This window comes from Littorina saxatilis, linkage group LG12 (assembly GCF_037325665.1).
Source record: "Littorina saxatilis isolate snail1 linkage group LG12, US_GU_Lsax_2.0, whole genome shotgun sequence".
In the NCBI taxonomy this organism is placed as follows: domain Eukaryota; kingdom Metazoa; phylum Mollusca; class Gastropoda; order Littorinimorpha; family Littorinidae; genus Littorina; species Littorina saxatilis.
The window spans coordinates 39,198,666-39,217,629 of NC_090256.1; the positions used below are offsets into that span (position 1 = coordinate 39,198,666).

Consider the following 18,964-nt stretch of genomic DNA (forward strand, 5'->3'; position numbering starts at 1 on the left):
CTCGGTGCAAACTGTTTTGTTGATCAGGCTGATATGCATACGCTGGCTCCCTGTTCTGAAAAAATGGCATGTTCCAACATTTGACCTGAGAAATATCGTTTATACCTGGGGGGATTGCATGTTTTTTGGAACGTTTTGAGGTGGATAGATTATTTTATCAAACGTAACACATATAGGATATACGATTGTGTGATGTTCTTTTGTCTTTGAATGATTTTTAGCATTCAGTCAGGTAAATACTGTTTTAGTTTTGGCAGTGAATGATTTGGCATACGATGCTGAGTTATAGGGTGGGAGAGGAGATATTGGTTTGTCAGGTGGTGACTAAGGGGAGATGTTGCATAGGTGATTTGAAAGGTTCAATTAGTACAATAGTAGAACTGGCAAGTTGCTTTTGATATGAAAACATGACTCATTTTATTTTTAAACTTCTTTTGCATGTTTTCGGTTGAGCTGGTTGTTTCTGAGTCTTTTGGACATGCTCTTGATGTCCTCAATACTGGTTAAGTGTAGGTTCTTGGGTTCACTGGGAGTTGACAAGCAATTCTGAAGAGTGTTTTCTCTCTCCAGGTATCTCTGGGGTGCAGAGTTTTGTCAACTCCCTGTCAGCATTTGGGTCCCTGGGAGCCCCTGGACTGCCCCTTGCTCGAACTCATGGTCTTCCTGATCACTCCACACAGAACAGTGTCCTGCCAGGGGCGCCTGGTTCTCACTTGTCTTTCCACTGCCCCAAACCAGGATACAGCAGTAGCCATATGGCTTTGCAAAGGGCATTTGCTCTTTATAGGGATGACAAACGCAAGAAGGGTGTCAGCATTAAAGAGGAGGAACTGAAAACGGAAGAAAGACTTGACCTGATGAGCGCAGGCTACAGACAGTTATTAGAACACAAAGGAGGACTAACTTTAGACTACTATAAGAGAGCAATTGAGAAGGAGAAGAGAAGAGTGGCCAAAAAGGCGTATCGGGCCACATTGTCGGAGATCAAAAAGTCTGAAATTAAAGAGAAGGACAAAGAGAGGAAAAGGATGAGGCGATCTTTAAGTTCAGCTGCGGGTGTGGATGTGTCCAACATCATGCAGCAGTTTTCTTTTGGCTTTTCAGACAATGCCCCTGGACTAGGCTCCAACTCTGCGGACAGTGCTTCTGGCATAGATCACCCTTCTGGTGGACATATCCCTGGTGTAGATGCTAGTACAGTTGGACATATTCAAGCCTCTGGTATGATGAGCAGTCGTCCAGAGATGGAATCTGGAATGGCAGGCAATACTTCTGACACAAACTCGAGCACAGTGGAAAGCTCTTCTTGGATTGACTCTGTGTCCTTTGACACATGTGCACAAGAGCAAGAGGATGGGAAGTCCGATGGACATTCAAAAATAAGCAACGAACAATCCAATTTGGATTAGGTTCTACATTTCTGTGGGAACTATAACATTGTTTGCGTGAATAGAGACATGTACTTACTCCTGTGGAGACCTTTATATTCACTGTGAATGTGCATGCATTTGCCGTTTCTGAATAGGTAAGGTACAGAGACTTGAGTGATTCAGACTTGATTGGTTAGTTAGTCATGGCACGGATACTCACATGATATTAATAAACTCTATTTTCTGAACATGTAAGTAAAAAAAAAAAAATGCGGAGAGATACTTGTATTTTTTTCTGTATGATTTGAATAAGCTCTGAAATTCATTGTGGCTGTTGCTATGCTGGAAGGTTTGTGGAGCATTGTTTATTCATGATGAGGCGTTGTGTGTATGTACTATGTAGAATTGACTAGTACACTCTGTGGTGTTTGTGTGAGACAGCAAGAAATATACTCACAAGAGAAATGTTTCTGGATTTTGTGTGTGAATTAATTTCTTTTTGAATTATCAATTTCACACATGCTTTCGATTGAAACATTGTTGCAAATCTGTCTGTGCATGTATCCCGACATTTTTCACATGGGAAGCCGAAAGTATAGGCGTCACTGTACTGGAGAAGAAATATTCCATGCAAATAATGAAAATAAGATAGTAATAAGTGTGACCAAGGAAGAGGTGATGACTAGTCTGTATCTTACTTCAAAGACGTCAAACTAAAGTAGTGATCCTCTGAAACTGAAAGACTGTTCGTTTTGCTTGCAGATTTTTCCTTGACCAACAGTCAGTTGAACAGCCTACCAATTCATGCTCCTGAACTCCAGTATTTCACCTCCTTAAGTTTAGACACTCCCAGACGGACATACCAGTGTAGCATGTGTGACAGAGTGTTATCTCGCTTGGACAGCTACAAAAGACATCTCCGATGCCACACAGGGCAGTTGTTTGGCTGCCACGTCTGTGGGCTTAAGTACAATTCCAAATACATGCTGCGATTACACGAGAAAACTAAACATGGGAGAAGAACTGACATGACCCTTCACAATGGGCAGTGATACTTTTTTTGAGATTGTCGAAACGCATCAGCAACAAAACTTTGGTTGTACATGTACTGGTTGTAAACAATGTGTTGGTAGTTTGCAGGTGTTGTTTGTGTGAGGATAAATGCAGTATTGTGCGAAAGGTTCACAGTTTTTAACAAGTATTTCTCGACAAATGCAGTGTTGTGTAAAGTTTCTAACAAGTATTTCTCCAGAGCTTAGGGTGGTGTGAGGGTTTGCTGACATGGAACAAAAAGTTAACTGTGGTTGCTAACTTGTTCAGACATTGAAAGCCTGTTTGGTTTCCTTGCAGGTCTAGTGTGGGCCAATTTTGACAATGGACATTGTCTTCAAGTTCCCAACACTTCTGTAGGCACTTTGGCACGTCAAGGGGCTATAGGCAAAACGTCTGATCATTCAAAACTGTATGCGTGTGACCACTGCGAATACTGTACTGCTCGTGTGGACAACTACAGAAGGCACATGCGCCGGCACACCGGACAGATGTTTCAGTGTGAAATTTGTCATGTTCAGCTGAACTGCAGATACTACCTTCAGAAACACAAGTTGAAAAAACATGGCATTAAAGAAAGTAGTGCAAGTTTTTGATGGCTGCCGGAAAATTTGGGGATTGCAGGAATTTTATTAATTTGCATATTAGTTTTTCAGGTAAGCAGAGTATGGTAGAAGCTTTCCAAATTTTGAAGTTAGTTGTCTCAAGTTCAATTCTTCTGAGGACTGAAGGAAAGTTCTGTTTCCTTTTTCAGATGTGGTCTTGGAAAGTGGTCAGATTGGCAGACAGCTAAGTACACTCTTAAGCCATTCTCAGTTTGTGGAACCACAGCCCTCATTTACAAATGACCAGCAGAAGAGATACACTTGCACAATTTGTGACTACTCTGTGCCACGTCTTGACAACTTCAAACGTCATATGCGTAGGCACACAGGTCAGATGCACCAGTGTGATATCTGTGGGGCACAGTTCGTTTGTAGATATGGCATGCAAAAGCATAAGGAGCAAAAACACAGTGTGGGGTTTGACAGCATTCATGGTACTCCCGGAGTTTTGGACTCTGTGTTCAGTCATGGTTGACGTTGGATCTAAGTTTGTGAATCTTTCCAAAGACCTGGTTAGGTGGAGATGTTTTTATCACTGATGATGGCATTTTTGGTTCTGAAAGTACTACACTGTCTACAGTCGGTTAGTGTCTGAGTTCTGAGCTTTTACTCTTGGTGTTGGAGGGGAACTTTTTCTGTAGCCAGTTTCTCTTGTGTTGAGCGTTTTGATGGTACTTATACATGATTTTTAGAGACTAGAGAGACAGATCTGGGTGTTGCCTTTAGTTTGAATGTAGTTTTAATGGTTGCTCACTCAGTTTTTGCGCTCAGTCTTCTGTCATGTTTAAAAAATGTTTTGGCGGTTTGGAGATTTTTTAGCTGCCGAGTTATAAATTAGGGGTGTTTGAATATTGCACAACGAACCATACCTCTTTTTTTAACTAACCAATAATTCTACTACATGTAGTTGGGCCATATTATAAGCTGCCTCCATTATTTGTGAAGACCAGACTTGATCAATCACAAAGTATGTCTGTTTCACTTTCAGATGAGCAGCGGACAAGAGACAGCCTTGCTGTCAGAGAGCTTGTAGTCGGTGGCACCGTTTCTGGTTCAAAGACCACTTTGAGTTCGAGATCAAATAATTGGCCTCATGAAAGCCAGAACGTGCTACTGGCATCCAAGTGTACCAACTTGAATAGTAAATGTGCAGGTCTTGCGTCAGGACAAGTAAACCTAGGTGGCGGCAGTTTCGGGCCATTTACCATTGCTCCTCTTGAAAGTCACACTACTAGTGAAGTTAGAGTGAAGAAAATGTTCAAATGCCCACTGTGTGATTACGCCAACTCGCGGCTGTACAATCTGAATCGTCATTTGCGGTGCCACACCGGTAACAAGTTTCGGTGCGATAGGTGTGATTCGGATTACAACTGCAAGTATAAACTTCAACAACACAAGGTGCTGAAACATGGTTATGAGCAGAACTTACCACATGGATATGATTATAGACAGGCTAATCGAATGTCTTGCGATAGCAGTTTCATTAGCAAATGTGTTCTTGACACAGATAGTGGAGAAACAGTCACCCTAGGCAGTAATAATCTGCCATCTATCAGAGTTAAGGATGAAAATTGAGCCATTGAATTATTTGATGTTGGATCACTTGCAATAAAGAATCTGTACACAATGGAGGCTGATATTTGATAGATAAACACGCTCATTTCCATGCGTGTCCATATCATCTGGGGTTACTTGATGAACCAAACCATTTGGTAGGTTTGACGGATAGCAAATGATGGGTTGTGATGTAACAGAACGTATCTCATCATATATTTCACATGCTGCGCTTGAACTGTTGTAAGGGTTATGGCTTGTTCAATGTCTGGTCATATTGCCGAAGAATGTTACGTCTGTCTTGAATGAAAAACAAGCTTCACTTTTGTGATTTCTGTGAATTTCTTACAATTGGTGGGAATGTTTTAAATGTTTTGAAATTATATATTTTTGTAGATAAATCTGGCATTCATTGTGATATTTTTTTCTTTTTTAATTTTAATTAGTTTGATACACTGGTTTGAGATGTTACATCTTTCTTTCTTTATTTGGTGTTTAACGTCGTTTTCAACCACGAAGGTTATATCACGACGAGAGATGTTACATGCATATGACTGCGAGTCAGCATTGCAATTCGGGCAGGCTTACATGATGGAGAACACTCACTGACATGACACATACTGACATAGGCAAGCTTTGTTTTCATAGAGCAGAGTTTTCCTTTTCTTCACTCTTGGCTTCACCAACTAGTGTTATTGAGTGCATTACAATCAGTGTTCAAATTGTAGGACATTCCTTTGGTCAGGAAGTCAACAAAGATATAGGACTGACTAGGGACACAGTTTTTTTATGGCTGTTTTTGTTTCCTTCCAGGCTTGCCTGACCAAGGCCAGTTGAGGGACAATCTAGAGGAAGAGGAAAATCAGCTGGTTGTGTCATTTTCTGGGGGTTTGAGAAGTCCTTACTTCACAGAGAAGGTGTCAGCACCTTTTGAAAATACCATTAAGGGTTTCAAGTGTGAAGTGTGTGACTATAGTGTTGACCGAAGCGACAGTTTAAAGCGACACATGCGCCTCCACACTGGTAACATGTTTAAATGTGATGAGTGTGGTTTGCAGTATAACTCAAGACACAATCTTGTGGTGCACCAGAAGAAAAAGCATGGGATTATCTATTAAGTTGTGCAATGCTTTGGATGCGTGTGGTTTTTGTTGCTGCTGTTTCTCCTTTTGCAGTCGAAAGGTAAATTATGATTTAGAAATGAATCCATGGTTATTACAATATTTGGCAAGCAAGATAATCAAGAGGTGTTTGCGAGTACAGAGACTTGAGATAAAACTGTTTGTGACTTGAAGTATAGTCATGTTAGAAAGAAGTTTCTACGGAACTGGTCCAGGACAAAATGAGTTTTATTCACTACTTCAGTATGTATGCCTAACTCCCTTTAAGGGTTACTGCAGTTGGTGCTGTATATAAAAAAGATAATGTGCAAGTAGCTGTTTGCTTGAGTTTTGATGGGTTGTTGTTACCTGCATAACAAGAAGTAACTGTGACAATTTCCTTGGTAATATTAAACCTGAAACCATAGTCTTTCGTTCTGTGTGTTTTTGTTCATGTTTTAGTTTAGATGTTACTGTCTCTTTTCTCACACAATCCTTGTTATTTTATTTCCTCTCATCAGAATGCACACATGAAAATCGGTTAATCAATTATCATAACTGAAAAATGAGATTTATTTTTTGCTGACAAGATGCTAGCATCTGCCAAACGGAAATGCAATGTTTCGCATGGGTTGCAAGTGTGTGTGTGGTTGTGTGTGTTTTGCATAGGCACGTGTTGTGCAGTTGGAAACAGAAGAAACCAAATGTGAGTTGGTATTTGATGACACTGCGTGTACCTGGATGGAGCAGACACCTTTGTGGGTTCATTGTTCTAGTTGCATTTTCATTTGCAAGACTTTATTTGACATGGCATATGCAGAGCCAGGCTTGGCTGTTTTCACTTATGGCATTATGTCCCTCAAATACAGGACATGGAGGTGCTAACTCCCCCCCCCCCCCCCCCCCCCCCCCCCCAAAAAAAAAAAGCTTTCTGTTGGTTTTACTATTAGTTAGTGATGGAATAGAGTAAAAGATAGGCAATTAAGTATAATACATGTGGGAGTCTGCTCTGCTGTGGTAGGGGCACAGTCAATCCCCTACACCCTCTATGTTACTATTGATGAGAGCAGGAATACGTTAAAAACAGGCAGTTCAACTAAGTATACATGTAGGAGTACTCTACTGTTACTTAGCCTGTAACAGAATAAAGATGCAAACTGCAGTCAGCATCCAAAAGCGTCTACGTGTATATTTCCAGGGCAGAACTGGTGTGATCCTGCAACCTTCCATTCGCCAGCCAGTGTAAATGCAGCAGTCTCCACTTTTCACACATCATATCACAGTGCTCTGCTTGGCGATTCTTCACAACCAGAACATTTGATTACTGAAGGCCGCCGTGCTCAGATGTTCTCTTCTGAAAATATGGAAACATACCTGCACAGAGGATTTAGGCAGCCGTATGAGTGTCGTATTTGTGGAAAGACATTCACTTTCAAAGAACACTACGAAGGACACATCAATGTGCATAATAATGTCAAAGCGTACAAGTGCCCTTACTGTCCCAAAGAGTATGCATACAAAACTAGTCTCAGGTTGCATATGAATCGTTCTTGTGCCAAGAACCGACAGAAATGAGCTTCAGTTCACAAGGAAATGTACATCGTCTGTTGGTTTGGTATTCTGGAAGTTTCTTTCACGGTGGTTTGTTATTGCGGTTTTGCAGTTTCACTGAAAAGGGGTTGCCAGAGAGCTAGAGATGACTAGGTCATTCGCTCAAGTAGTGGATGGTAGTGGTTGGATTCCAGGTGTTTGTGGATGGAGGGAAGTTCACATGTCAACTCCTGTGTTTTTCCAGGATCAGCAGGCAGAGGCCAACATGTTGCTGAGTATCGCCAGACTGTTGAGAGCAATCAAGACAGATGTAAGCCTCAAGACTATTCCCCCCTTAAAGTGTGTATCGGCATGCCATCGTTGCACACTGACAAGAATGAAGTTGGTGAAAGCTGGCGACAACCAGGGCAGCAAGTAACAGCAAGACCTCTGTGTAACATCTCTGGGAAGAGTTCGAAGATCTTACTGTGTGATTTTTGTGAAGCCTCCTTTGCTTCAGACAGTGGACTGAAAAGCCACCGAAACCGTGTTCATCTCAACATTGTTCCCTATTGGTGCAATATTTGTGGTAAAGGGTTCACGAAAGTGGAGAACTTTGAAGGTCACATGAATGTGCATTACAATTTGAAAGCGTACAAATGCCCGTATTGTTTCAAGGGGTACCCCTACAAAACAAGTCTAAATATGCATATCCGAACTGGAAAGTGTGGGAAGAAAACAGGGTGATTGTCATCAGAAGTGTGTTAGAATAAGACTATATATATATGAACTACTACTGGTATAACTATTAATATTGCTATTTCATATGTTACGTGGATTTCAATTGGTCAATTGGGCAAAACTGAGCTCATTGTAAAAGTGATATCGACGACATTTCCGTCGATATCAGTTTTGATATCGACTACCTCTTTATTGCTTCCCCACTTCAAAAACAAAAACACCTAAATTTAAAAACAAATATATAATATGAAAATGTAATGATCCCAGAATTTAGTTGAGCAAGTGACTAAAGACTTTTTGAAAGAAAAGACATTTTTAAATACTGAAAAGTACAAGAAAAGAGTGAACAAAAAGAAATAATAATCAGAGGGAGGGATATGGAACAGCCAAAACTGAGACAAATACTTTTGTAATTTCTTTACAGTAAATACAAAATGTCCAGAGAATTAGCAATATATCTAACATTGACTGACTGTGTGATGATATCTTCTGCTATTGATCTGTTTTGACAGTGATATCAAAATCTCGACCTCCTGTCTCGATTTTGATATCACTGTCTCAACAGCACACAGTCCGTCAATATTGGGTACTGTCGACAGTCTCAAAGCAGTGAAGTTTTACAAAGTGCAGCTTAAAGTCACGCTTTTTGCTGTGTAAACGGTTCGGATCACCATCTCGGATCTGGCCAGGCTTTTTACATGCGATAAGGCAACCCCCTGCTTGGTCACATGCAAAAAATGAACGGCCTGGATGCTCTGCACAGTGGAATTTTTTTATGAGAGCCCCTTCTGGCTTTTTCAGATATTGATTCATATAAAATTCAAATTCGCAACTCCAAGCAGTCAGGATGTTGACATATAGTGTGTGACCAAGTGGTGAGATGGTCTTATCCGATGTAAAAGCCAGGCCAGGTCTCGGATAGTTAGCAGAATAGTTTTCACTGTGCCTTTAAGAGTACATGTTGAGTGATGTGTCAGTGTCAGGCCATAGCTTACTGTACCAGGAAACGTTTCAGTTTCATTATGCTTACTTTTATGTGATAAAAGTTTTGTTTTGAGGGCCTGCTTTTTCACTGAAAATTGTTTTCCCTCTTGATTACTGCTTTGGTTTGGTTTGTTTGAATAGCGGCTTTGAACATTTTGTGACACTTATGATATAATAAAGCATTTTAGTTACGAAAACATGGCCTTTACTGATCTGTTTTTGCTGGTATTGGGTGAGATGGCATTGCAAGGAATAATAACAGGAACTATTGTAACTGCACAGAGGTGGTTGTTGGTAATTAGCAGTTCGATTTTGAACATTATTTTAAGGGTCTCAAGTGATTTATACTATAGACTGAAGGGAAGCTATGTAAGACCGGTTTTTTTTTAACTAGCAATAGCATTACAATCGATAGCCCACCATTACTGTAGACATCCCAACTCAATCTTTCCAGGATCACGGGAGACAGAGCAGCCGATCAGCAGTTATGCATTAACCCGGTATCTTCCCGTGTCGTCATTAAAGGCAGAAGGTCATCACAGCGAAATGTTGACAACGGCTGCACCCAGGCAGTCAACTGGTACATATGCCACCAAAGAACTTGATAAAGGAACACGACACACTAAGTCTCAAATCCTTCTGTGTGATTTATGTGATGCTTCTTTCGCTTCTGCTAATGGCCGTAGGGAACACGTAAACCGAGTGCACTTCAACAAAATGAGGTTTGTCTGCGACATATGTGACAAAGGCTTCACCTTGAGGGACACGTATGATGGCCACATGAACAAACACAAGAACATCTACCCATACAAGTGTTCAGGTTGCAACAAGCAGTATCAATATAAAACCAGCCTCCTTCATCATATGACTAGGTGTGTCTTTAGCCAAGCTCAGGTGTAGAGCACATTTTCTTGTGAATTATAATGCTGGAACACACGTCTTATGGCAGAAACACAGCGACTGAATGGTCGGTCAATCTCTGTTCTAACACTTCCACCCTCTTTTCTTTGCTGTCTCGTTTTGGCTTTTTAATTTTTATTCTCTCTTCTTTAACATGACATGTGACAGTTTGTTCGAAATATTTCTATTTGATGTATTTGAAAAACAACATGCATTATTGTATTTTTCTGTGCAATTCTTATGGACACAATTATTTGGTAATGGGTATAATTATAGTTGGCTATATTTGTCCCAGTGAAGAGAAGTAGATAAAAGTGTGTCAAGCTGATTCTTGGTGGTGCTCAAGAATTTTTGTTCTTGATTTCTGGGAAATACATTACGGGAAAACGAAACTGATTTTGAATCCCTTTGCAAATGAGCTTATTTTATGGAATTTTGGTTTCTAGTTACACAAACAAAACAATTGTAAGGGTAGAAGTTGTTACTTTCAGTTTGAGTTTGCTTGGTCCATTTTTTGGAAGACAGTGACTGAGTGAGTGTTACCGTGCTGTGTTTGAGCAAAGGGGCACATGTGAGACTAACACAATGACAGACGATGAACAATTCAGATAAGTTGTTAACAATCAGATTTGTTGGTAATATATGGAGGGCAGTTTATGGTGTTTCTAGGGCTATTGTTTGAAATTCCAAAGACAAAGAAATAAAAGACGAAAACAAAATAAACCACAGTTGTGAGAATGCCTGGTGTGTTTCATCACAGAATTAAGTCATGTCTTCTGCTTTGCTTTATTTTTAGTTCAATGTGAACTGTATAAGAGATACTTCAGGTGTGACACAAAGTTTGTGTTTAACATTTTTCCAGACTCGCCATGGGCTGACCACGGATTGTATTCAACCCAAACTCTCTGTGCTTCTTCTGGAAAAAATCTCCAAACCTCTTTGCGGAGTGTTCCTTGGAAGAGACCAGGCATTCTTGGATGTAGTACCAGATACACGAAGACGGAACCCCAAAATCAGTGCTATAGTGGAAATACAATCTTAGCAGCAGTTGTTGCCAGCCAAGATTCCTCACAACTATCAGGAACGAGAGTGTTCGGTTGCGAAATGTGTCATTCGGTCTTTCAGAAGGCTAGCGCCCTTAAAACACACGTAAACAATGTTCACTTGAAAATGTACAGATTCTTTTGTGAAATTTGCGGAAAAGGGTTTACGGTGAAAGAGCATTGCCTTGACCATATGAACATGCACAACAATGTTAAGCCTCACACATGTCCCAAATGTTTGAGATCCTTCACCTTTAAAACCCATCTTCGAAGGCATCTTCGCTGCGGTGTTTGCAGCAAGAAGAAAATGATTTGAAACACTCTTGAGACTGAATCAGTTTGACAAGATGATCAATATTCTTGACTCGGGAACCAAAAAACAAACCGGCCAAGAACGGTCTTCCATTATTTTGTTAATTATATTTCTAATTTTAATGTGGTTGTCGTAGTTGTGTGTGCGCATTTAGTTTTTATTCGTTTGGTTGGTTTTGCATGTTATACTGAATCACAGACGATGGGGAAAATAACACAGTTCCCTGTGTTTCCAGGATTCTGGAAGTTCATCCCAATTGGCCCTGAAACTTCCAACTCGCACGACTCAACAAACAGTGTGAAGCAAGAACACTTGGATTCAGGAACACTTCATCTGGGTCTGGGAAGTGAACTTCAAAGTCATCTTGTGCCCAGGTCCTTGAAACCTCCAGTTCCAGTGACACCTCCCCAATTGTTTTTGTGTGATCAGTGTGAAGCAACTTTCGGTTCTGCCAGTGGCCTAAGGAGGCATACCAAAACTGTTCACTTGAATAAATTCCCTTATCCATGCGAATTTTGTGGCAAAGGATTTTCCCTAAAAAAGCGGTACATGAAGCACATACGAGCATACCATGAGGATGATTGAGGGATTAGCTACGTTGAGGAAGTGCTTTTTGAGATTGTTAACACTATATATTTATACTTGAGGTTGTGCAACTCAACTGTTCCCCTTGAAGCGCACATGTGAGACTTAAATAATGACAGGTGATGGATGGTTTGGATAAGTAGCTAACATCTTATGATTGGTCATATATGATGGGCAGTTTATTGTGTTCCAGGGTTATTTTTGGGAATTCCAAGCGAAGGAATGGCGATCCAACGCAGATCCAGTCAAGTTGCACCTCATAACGTAGCGCATCAGGCTGTTAGAGCAAAGTACGGAGCAGGGATTTGCTCTTCAGATGGCAGGACCCCAACACGCAACAGTGCGCCCAAAATATTCGAGTGCGATCAGTGTAACATCAAGTTTGCTTCAGTGTCAGGACTGAGATATCACAGAAATACCATTCACTTGAACAAGTACCGCTTTGTCTGTGCACTGTGCAATGCCAGATTCATTGGTAAAGAACATTACAGCGACCACATGAACATGCACAACAATGTCCAGGCTCACCATTGCCCTCATTGTAACAGGTCATTTTCCTTTAAGACTAATCTCCGTTCACATCTTCGGGGGAAAATGTGCCAGAATTCAGAAAACACAACACCAAAAATAGCACCTTGAATTTAATCTAAGCCAAGGGAATAAGAGACGAAAACAAAACAAACAAACTACAATTGTGTGAATGCGTTTAATCACGGAATGAAGTGCTATCTTCTGCTTTGCATTTTCTTGTGCTCCGTTTGAACTGCATAATAAGAGATACTTCAGGTGTGACACAAAGTGTGTGCTTAACATTTTTCCAGACTCTCCATGGGATGACCACGGGTTGTCTTCACCTCCCAAATTTTTTTGTGATCAGTGTGAAGCAACCTTCGGTTCTGCCAGTGGCCTGAGGAGGCATAGTAAAACTGTTTACTTGAATAAATTCCCTTATCCTTGCGAATTTTGTGGCAAAGGATTTTCCCTAAAAAAGCAGTACATGAAACACATATGCGCATACCACGAGGATGATTGAGGGATTAGCGACGTTGAGGATGTGCTTATTGAGATTGTTGACACAATACATTTATACTTGAGGTTGTGCAACTCAATTTTTCCCCTTGAAGCGCACATGTGATACTAACAATGACAGGTGATGAACGGTTTGGATAAGTAGCTAACATCTTATGATTGGTCATATATGATGGGCAGTTTATTGTGTTCCAGGGTTATTTTTGGGAATTCCAAGCGAAGGAATGGCGATCCAACGCAGATCCAGTCAAGTTGCACCTCATAACGTAGCGCATCAGGCTGTTAGAGCAAAGTACGGAGCAGGGATTTGCTCTTCAGATGGCAGGACCCCAACACGCAACAGTGCGTCAAAAAAATTCCAGTGTGATCAGTGTAATATCAAGTTTGCTTCGCTGTCAGGACTGCGAACTCACAGAAATACCATTCACTTGAACAAGTACCGCTTTGCTTGTGCACTGTGCAATGCCAGATTCAGTGTTAAAGAACATTACAGCGACCACATGAACATGCACAACAATGTCCAGGCTCACCATTGCCCTCATTGTAACAGGTCATTTTCCTTCAAGACTAATCTCCGTTCACATCTTCGGGGGAAAATGTGCCAGAATTCAGAAAACGCAACACCAAAAGTAGCACCTTAAATTTAATCTAAGCCAATGGAATAAGAGACCAAAACAAAACAAACCAAAACCAAAATTGTGTGAATGCGTTTAATCACGGAATGAAGTGCTATCTTCTGCTTTGCATTTTCTTGTGCTCTGTTTGAACTGCATAATAAGAGATACTTCAGGTGTGACACAAAGTGTGTGCTTAAAATGTTTTCAGACTCTCCATGGGATGACCACGGGTTGTATTCAACCCAAGCTCTCTGTGATCACTGATTCATTTCGAAAAAAATCTCCAAACCTCTTTGCAGAGTCTTCCTTGCAAAAGACCAGGCATTCTTGGATTTAGTACCAGATACACAAAGACAGAACCCCAAATCAGTAGTGGATCATAGTGTAGATCTTTTTGCTTTTGCTTGCAATTGCTGCCAGCCAAGATTCCTCACAGCTGTGGGGAACGAGAGTGTTCGCTTGCAAAATGTGTCATTTGGTCTTTCATAAGCTTAGTGCCATTTGTTTTAAAACACACGTAAACATGGTTCACTTGAAGATGTACAGATTCTTTTGCTAAGTTTGTGGGAAAGGGTTTGCTATGAAAATGTATTGCCTTTACCATACGAACATGCACAACAATATTAGGCTCACAAATGTCCCTGCTGTTCAAGATCTTCCATCTTTACCGTGTTAGCAGCAAGAAGAAACTGAAACACGCTTGAGACTGAATCCGTTTGAAAGGTCGATCCATATTCTTGACAGGGGAACAAAAATACAAACCGGCCAAGAAGGGTCTCCCTTTTTCCCTTGGGGAACTTTATGGTTAATTAGACATATCGCTTGTGGCTGTCGTTTGTGTGTGTATGTGCATTTTGTTTTTATTCTGTTGGTTGGTTGGGGACGATGGGGAAAATAACACAGTTCCCTGTGTTTCCAGGACTCAGGAAGTTCCAACCAACTGGCTCTGAAACCTCTGGCTCACACGGATCGACAAACGGTATGGAGCAGTTGTGGTTGGCATCCTCGCCAACGGCATCACTTGACAGTCTTGCAGGAAATGCAAAGAACGTGTTTAAACAGGAACATGTGGATTCAGGGACACTTAATCTAGGTTCGGGAAGTGAACTTCAAAGTCATCTTGTGCCCGGGTCCTCGGAGGCTCCAGTTGCAGTGACATCTCCACAATTTTTGTTATGTGAACTGTGTGAAGCAACCTTCGCTTCTGCCAGTGGCCTGAGAAGGCATACCAACACTGTTCACTTGAGGAAATTCCCTTACCAATGCGAATTTTGTGGCAAAGGGTTTACCCTAAAAGAGCGGTACACAAGACATATACGCATATACCACAAGGCAGATTGAAGGATTAGCTCCGTTGAGGATGAGCTTTTTGAGATTGTTAACACCTTACATGAATAATGCATAGGTGACTGGATCATTGCAGTCTATCACACCTGCAAGTCAAGAATCATTGTTAAATGGTTTGGATTTTTTCCCAGTTTTAATTCGGAAAAAGTTCACCGAGCTTTTAAAAAAGGGACCAAACTTTTATTAAATTCAAAATGGAAAGAAGTTGAAAAAAAAGATTTTCATATCTTTTTGTCGAGTTTTGTTGTTGCTGTTTTTCGATTGGTTAAATCATTGCATTTTTTTTTCTTGAATGATTATTGCATTTGGTGAGGTAGTTTGTTTTTGTGTGTTTGAGAGTCTATTTGGGGTGGTGATTACAAAGATGTGTCCGTGAATAGAAGTCAGGGTGACCGTTGAATCTGTTGTACTTCCAGGGCCAGCATGGACGCCGGCAAAATCACAATCAAACAACGGTTGTTTAGCGAACATCTTTCACTCGCCAGCGACCAGAAAACCTCAGTCCTACAATCAGGCAGCTCAAGTCCCCTCTGCAGCTTCGTATTCGGCTAACGAACCTAGCGTGCCTGGCAGCGGTGGGGGTAGGGTTGACGGTGACTTAAAAGCCCAAAGCACTGTGTGCTTCCTTTGTAATACTACCTTCTCCACGCAGCATAATCTAAAAGTTCACATCAACACCGTTCACTATAAGATGTACTCTTACTCCTGCACAGTTTGTGGCCAAGGTTTCAATACCAGGGAGAGATTTCAAGACCACATGAACATGCATAACGGGATTCGGTCCCATCGGTGTCAGTATTGTGGCCGTCAGTTCACGTTTAAGACGAACCTGAGGCAGCACATCAGTGATGGTGTTTGCAGCAGAGTAACTGGCTCGTGATCAGATTTCCTGGCTCTCTGACGCTGCTTTTCAAACTTACGAAGTCATTAATCAGCACGTGAAATTCTTAACTTTTTGCATATGTCCACTGTGCTGTAATGTATAGTAAGACTGTTATTCGGTTCTTTTCCTATTTTATTTGTGTTAAACTTTTGCATTGAAATGCATCTGAAAAACGGTTTTGAAATATCTGTTTACTTTAATAAACATTTTTAAACGATCCGTTTTGTGGACGTCTCGCTCACAGTGTGTGTGTGTGTGTGTGTGTGTGTGTGTGTGTGTGTGTGTGTGTGTGTGTGTGTGTGTGTGTGTGTGTGTGTGTGTGTGTGTGTGTGAGAGAGAGAGAGAGAGAGAGAGAGAGAGAAATCGGATAAGAGAAATCAGACGGCAAAGACGACCTTACAGGGAATATAGTGTACTCCGTCATGTCTTGATCACGCCAGCTTAGTTTTATAAAGTAAGCCAGAAATAGGAAGTACAAATAAATTAGCAAATAACAGAAAGATGCATGCACATTTTACGAAAACTCGCGGTTGTTGCTTACATTTTAATAATTAGACAGATGCATGCACAGTTTACGAAAACTCGCAGTTAGCGGCCTGCCTTTTAATAATTAGAAAGATGCATGCACATTTGACCAAACCTCAAAGTTAGAGACCTCCCTTTCAATAATTGGGTAATAAACACCAACGGGTTCCCTACCACTGACAAAGTACTCCCTGTTTTCCAGGGCGGGAATGGAGCTATCCACGTCAAGGGGGAGAAGATCAGACCAACCAAGCTTCAGATAACTTGTACACACAATCACCCGAGTATGAAGAAGGCTTTCCAAGACCCACTTTGGGTCCAGATTTGACTCTGCGGAATGCTCGGCCCAACAGGAGACGCGAATACGAGTCGGGGAAAAGCAGAGAACCAGAGTGGATATATTCTCAGAATCGGAATTGTCAGCTCTTGGCTTATCGTTGCGAAATATGCCACCAGACGTTCGAATCAAGAGCAAAGCTGAAAGAACATAAGGACGCCAATCACTTGCAGAGTTACAAGTTCGTTTGCCCCATATGCAGGAAAGGTTTCACACGGAAAGAAGGCTACACTGACCATGTCAACATCCACAATAAGATCAAGGCACACAAATGCCCCAAATGTTACAAAGCATTCTCTTTTAGGACTAACCTCAGAAAGCACCTTCGCGACGGAATATGCAATTACGAATTTCAAGCGTCTTTGAAGTCTTCATTCACTTGATGGTTGAACTTACACATTTTACAAAATTTAATTTTTCATTTTGACTTATGATTGTCACTAGATGGAAAAGGAGTAGGGGGGCCCTTTTGTGCTTCTGCGGCCTCTCTGTATCTTGCTTTGATTTGGTCAAAGTGCTCCTGATTTTACTGACATCACTTTGACATTGTGATGCATTGTCCCTAAGCTGCAAAGACTTACAGCTGACATTCGTTGGCACGGTCATTTTGCTTGGCTGATATGTAAGTCTTGGTTGATGGTTGCAGGTCTTGGTATTATGATTGGCAGTCTTTGTCTTACCCTGCTGCATGGATTTTTCATGCAGTATTGATCATGAAGGTTTTCCCCATTCAGTGTACCATCTCATCTCTTGCTAGCTCATGATTGGGGATTGCAGGTCTTGGTATATTGGTTGGAACTCTTTGTCTTACTCTGCTGCACGGCTTGTTCAGGCTGTGTTGATCATGGAGGTTTTCCCCCATACCCTATACCATCTCATCTCTTGCTAGCTCATGATTGATGATTGCAGGTCTTGGTATGTTGGTTGGAAGTCTTTGTCCTACGGCTTGTTCATGCTGTATTGATCTTGAAGGTTTTCCCCATACGCTATACTACCTCATCTCTTGCTTGCTCATGATTGGCTTGAATGAATCCCGACATCCTTTGTGACCTACTTTTGGGCAGACAAGTGATGATATCGTGTGTGTTTTCCAGGTCTGATCTGGGTCCACCCCACGTGGGCTGACGTAGGACACATGCCAGCTTCAGCTACCAGTTATCAGTCCCGTTATTCTCGTTCTCGATCCCCGGGAGATCACCCTGAGTTGAAAGGCCACGGCGGTGAGCAGGCAGATTCGCCTGCTTCAGGTTCACCCGCCCGTGCAAGAGCTGCAGTCTCGAAGACTCCTCGCGATGAACCGGTGGAACGAAAGGCACCTTCTGCCAAGAAACCGCCACAAGCGTACCCCTGCACGTATTGTGATGCCTCATTCATGTCGGCGGCTGGACAAAAAGCACACACCAATCGCATTCACCTGAAGAATTTTCCTTTTACCTGCAGCATCTGTGCAAAAGGAATATTTACTTCTTCGCGGTACACGGACCACATGAACATGCACAGCGGGATCAAGGCGCACCAGTGCATGTACTGTCCCAAACGATTTACTTTCAAATCTGATGCTAGGAGACATATTCGTGGTGGTGTTTGCAAAAATATGAAGGCCTGAACTTAGTATGTCTTGGTCTTTTTATAGACTGTTCTTTGTATCACTATCAGTGTTGTTAAGGCCGTCGCGATATAACCTTGAACGGTTGAAAACGACGTTAAACACCAAATAAAGAAAGAAAGTGTTGTTAAGGGCTTTTTTCTCTTTTTGTTGTTGTCGAAGTACGGTTCGTTTTTGCTTTGTATTGATTCCAGTCATTGTATTTGATTAGAGAAGTGATGAGACTTAAATTATGTGCTTCCAGGTTCACATGGGATCACACATAACTCGTACAGAACCGGGGGCACCCCACCCTCCTCGGATGCACTTCACTTCCAAGTTGTAATCGATCGCACGGAAAGTCTGCCTTCAAACCCCGTTGATAGAAGGAAACTGTGCTTTCGTTCTACACTGAGCTCAAAAAAGACTTCGGACAGGAAGAGCACGCTAAGATTTTTTCTGTGTGAATTGTGTGAAGCCTCCTTTGCTTCTGCGGGCGGACTGAAAGAACACGTTGATATAGTGCACCTAAAGAAGTACCCCTATGTTTGTGAATTATGTGGAAAGGGGTTTGGAAGAAGAGAGGGTTTCAAAGACCACACAAATAAACATAAAAACATTAAGGCCCACACTTGTCAAAAGTGCTTTGCATCCTTTTCTTGTGAGACAAATCTGCGCAGACATATTCGACATGGATCCTGCCTATCGAGGAAAAGCACACATTGCACTTGAAGCTTGAACTGCATTTTTGAATTTACCCTTTTGTATGTTCTACACTCAAGCACCCGTTTCTCTTGTGATTTTTGGCTCACGTAAGTGTAGCCTATGCGATGCTAACTTTTGTCTGTCTGTGCGTGCGTGCGTGT

The 18,964-nt window shown here is 41.5% G+C and overlaps 2 protein-coding genes across 22 annotated transcripts in view; one reads left to right on the forward strand and one right to left on the reverse strand.

Annotated features, from left to right (window-relative positions):
* Positions 1–18,964, reverse strand: part of LOC138981909 (uncharacterized) — a 46,298-nt gene that overhangs the window by 22,228 nt on the left and 5,106 nt on the right. The gene's annotated exons all lie outside the window — the stretch shown is intronic.
* Positions 1–18,964, forward strand: part of LOC138981903 (uncharacterized) — a 236,166-nt gene that overhangs the window by 9,523 nt on the left and 207,679 nt on the right. The window contains exon 4 of one of the 21 annotated variants that reach the window (XM_070355055.1): positions 4,014–5,535. The exons of 19 other annotated variants lie outside the window; for them this stretch is intronic. In XM_070355055.1, the coding sequence (XP_070211156.1) occupies positions 4,014–4,600 (587 nt within the window). In that variant the 3' untranslated portion in view covers positions 4,601–5,535. Of the gene's footprint in view, positions 1–570; positions 2,113–4,013; positions 5,536–18,964 lie in introns of those variants that run through there. One more of the 21 variants, XM_070355047.1, reaches the window with a different exon arrangement.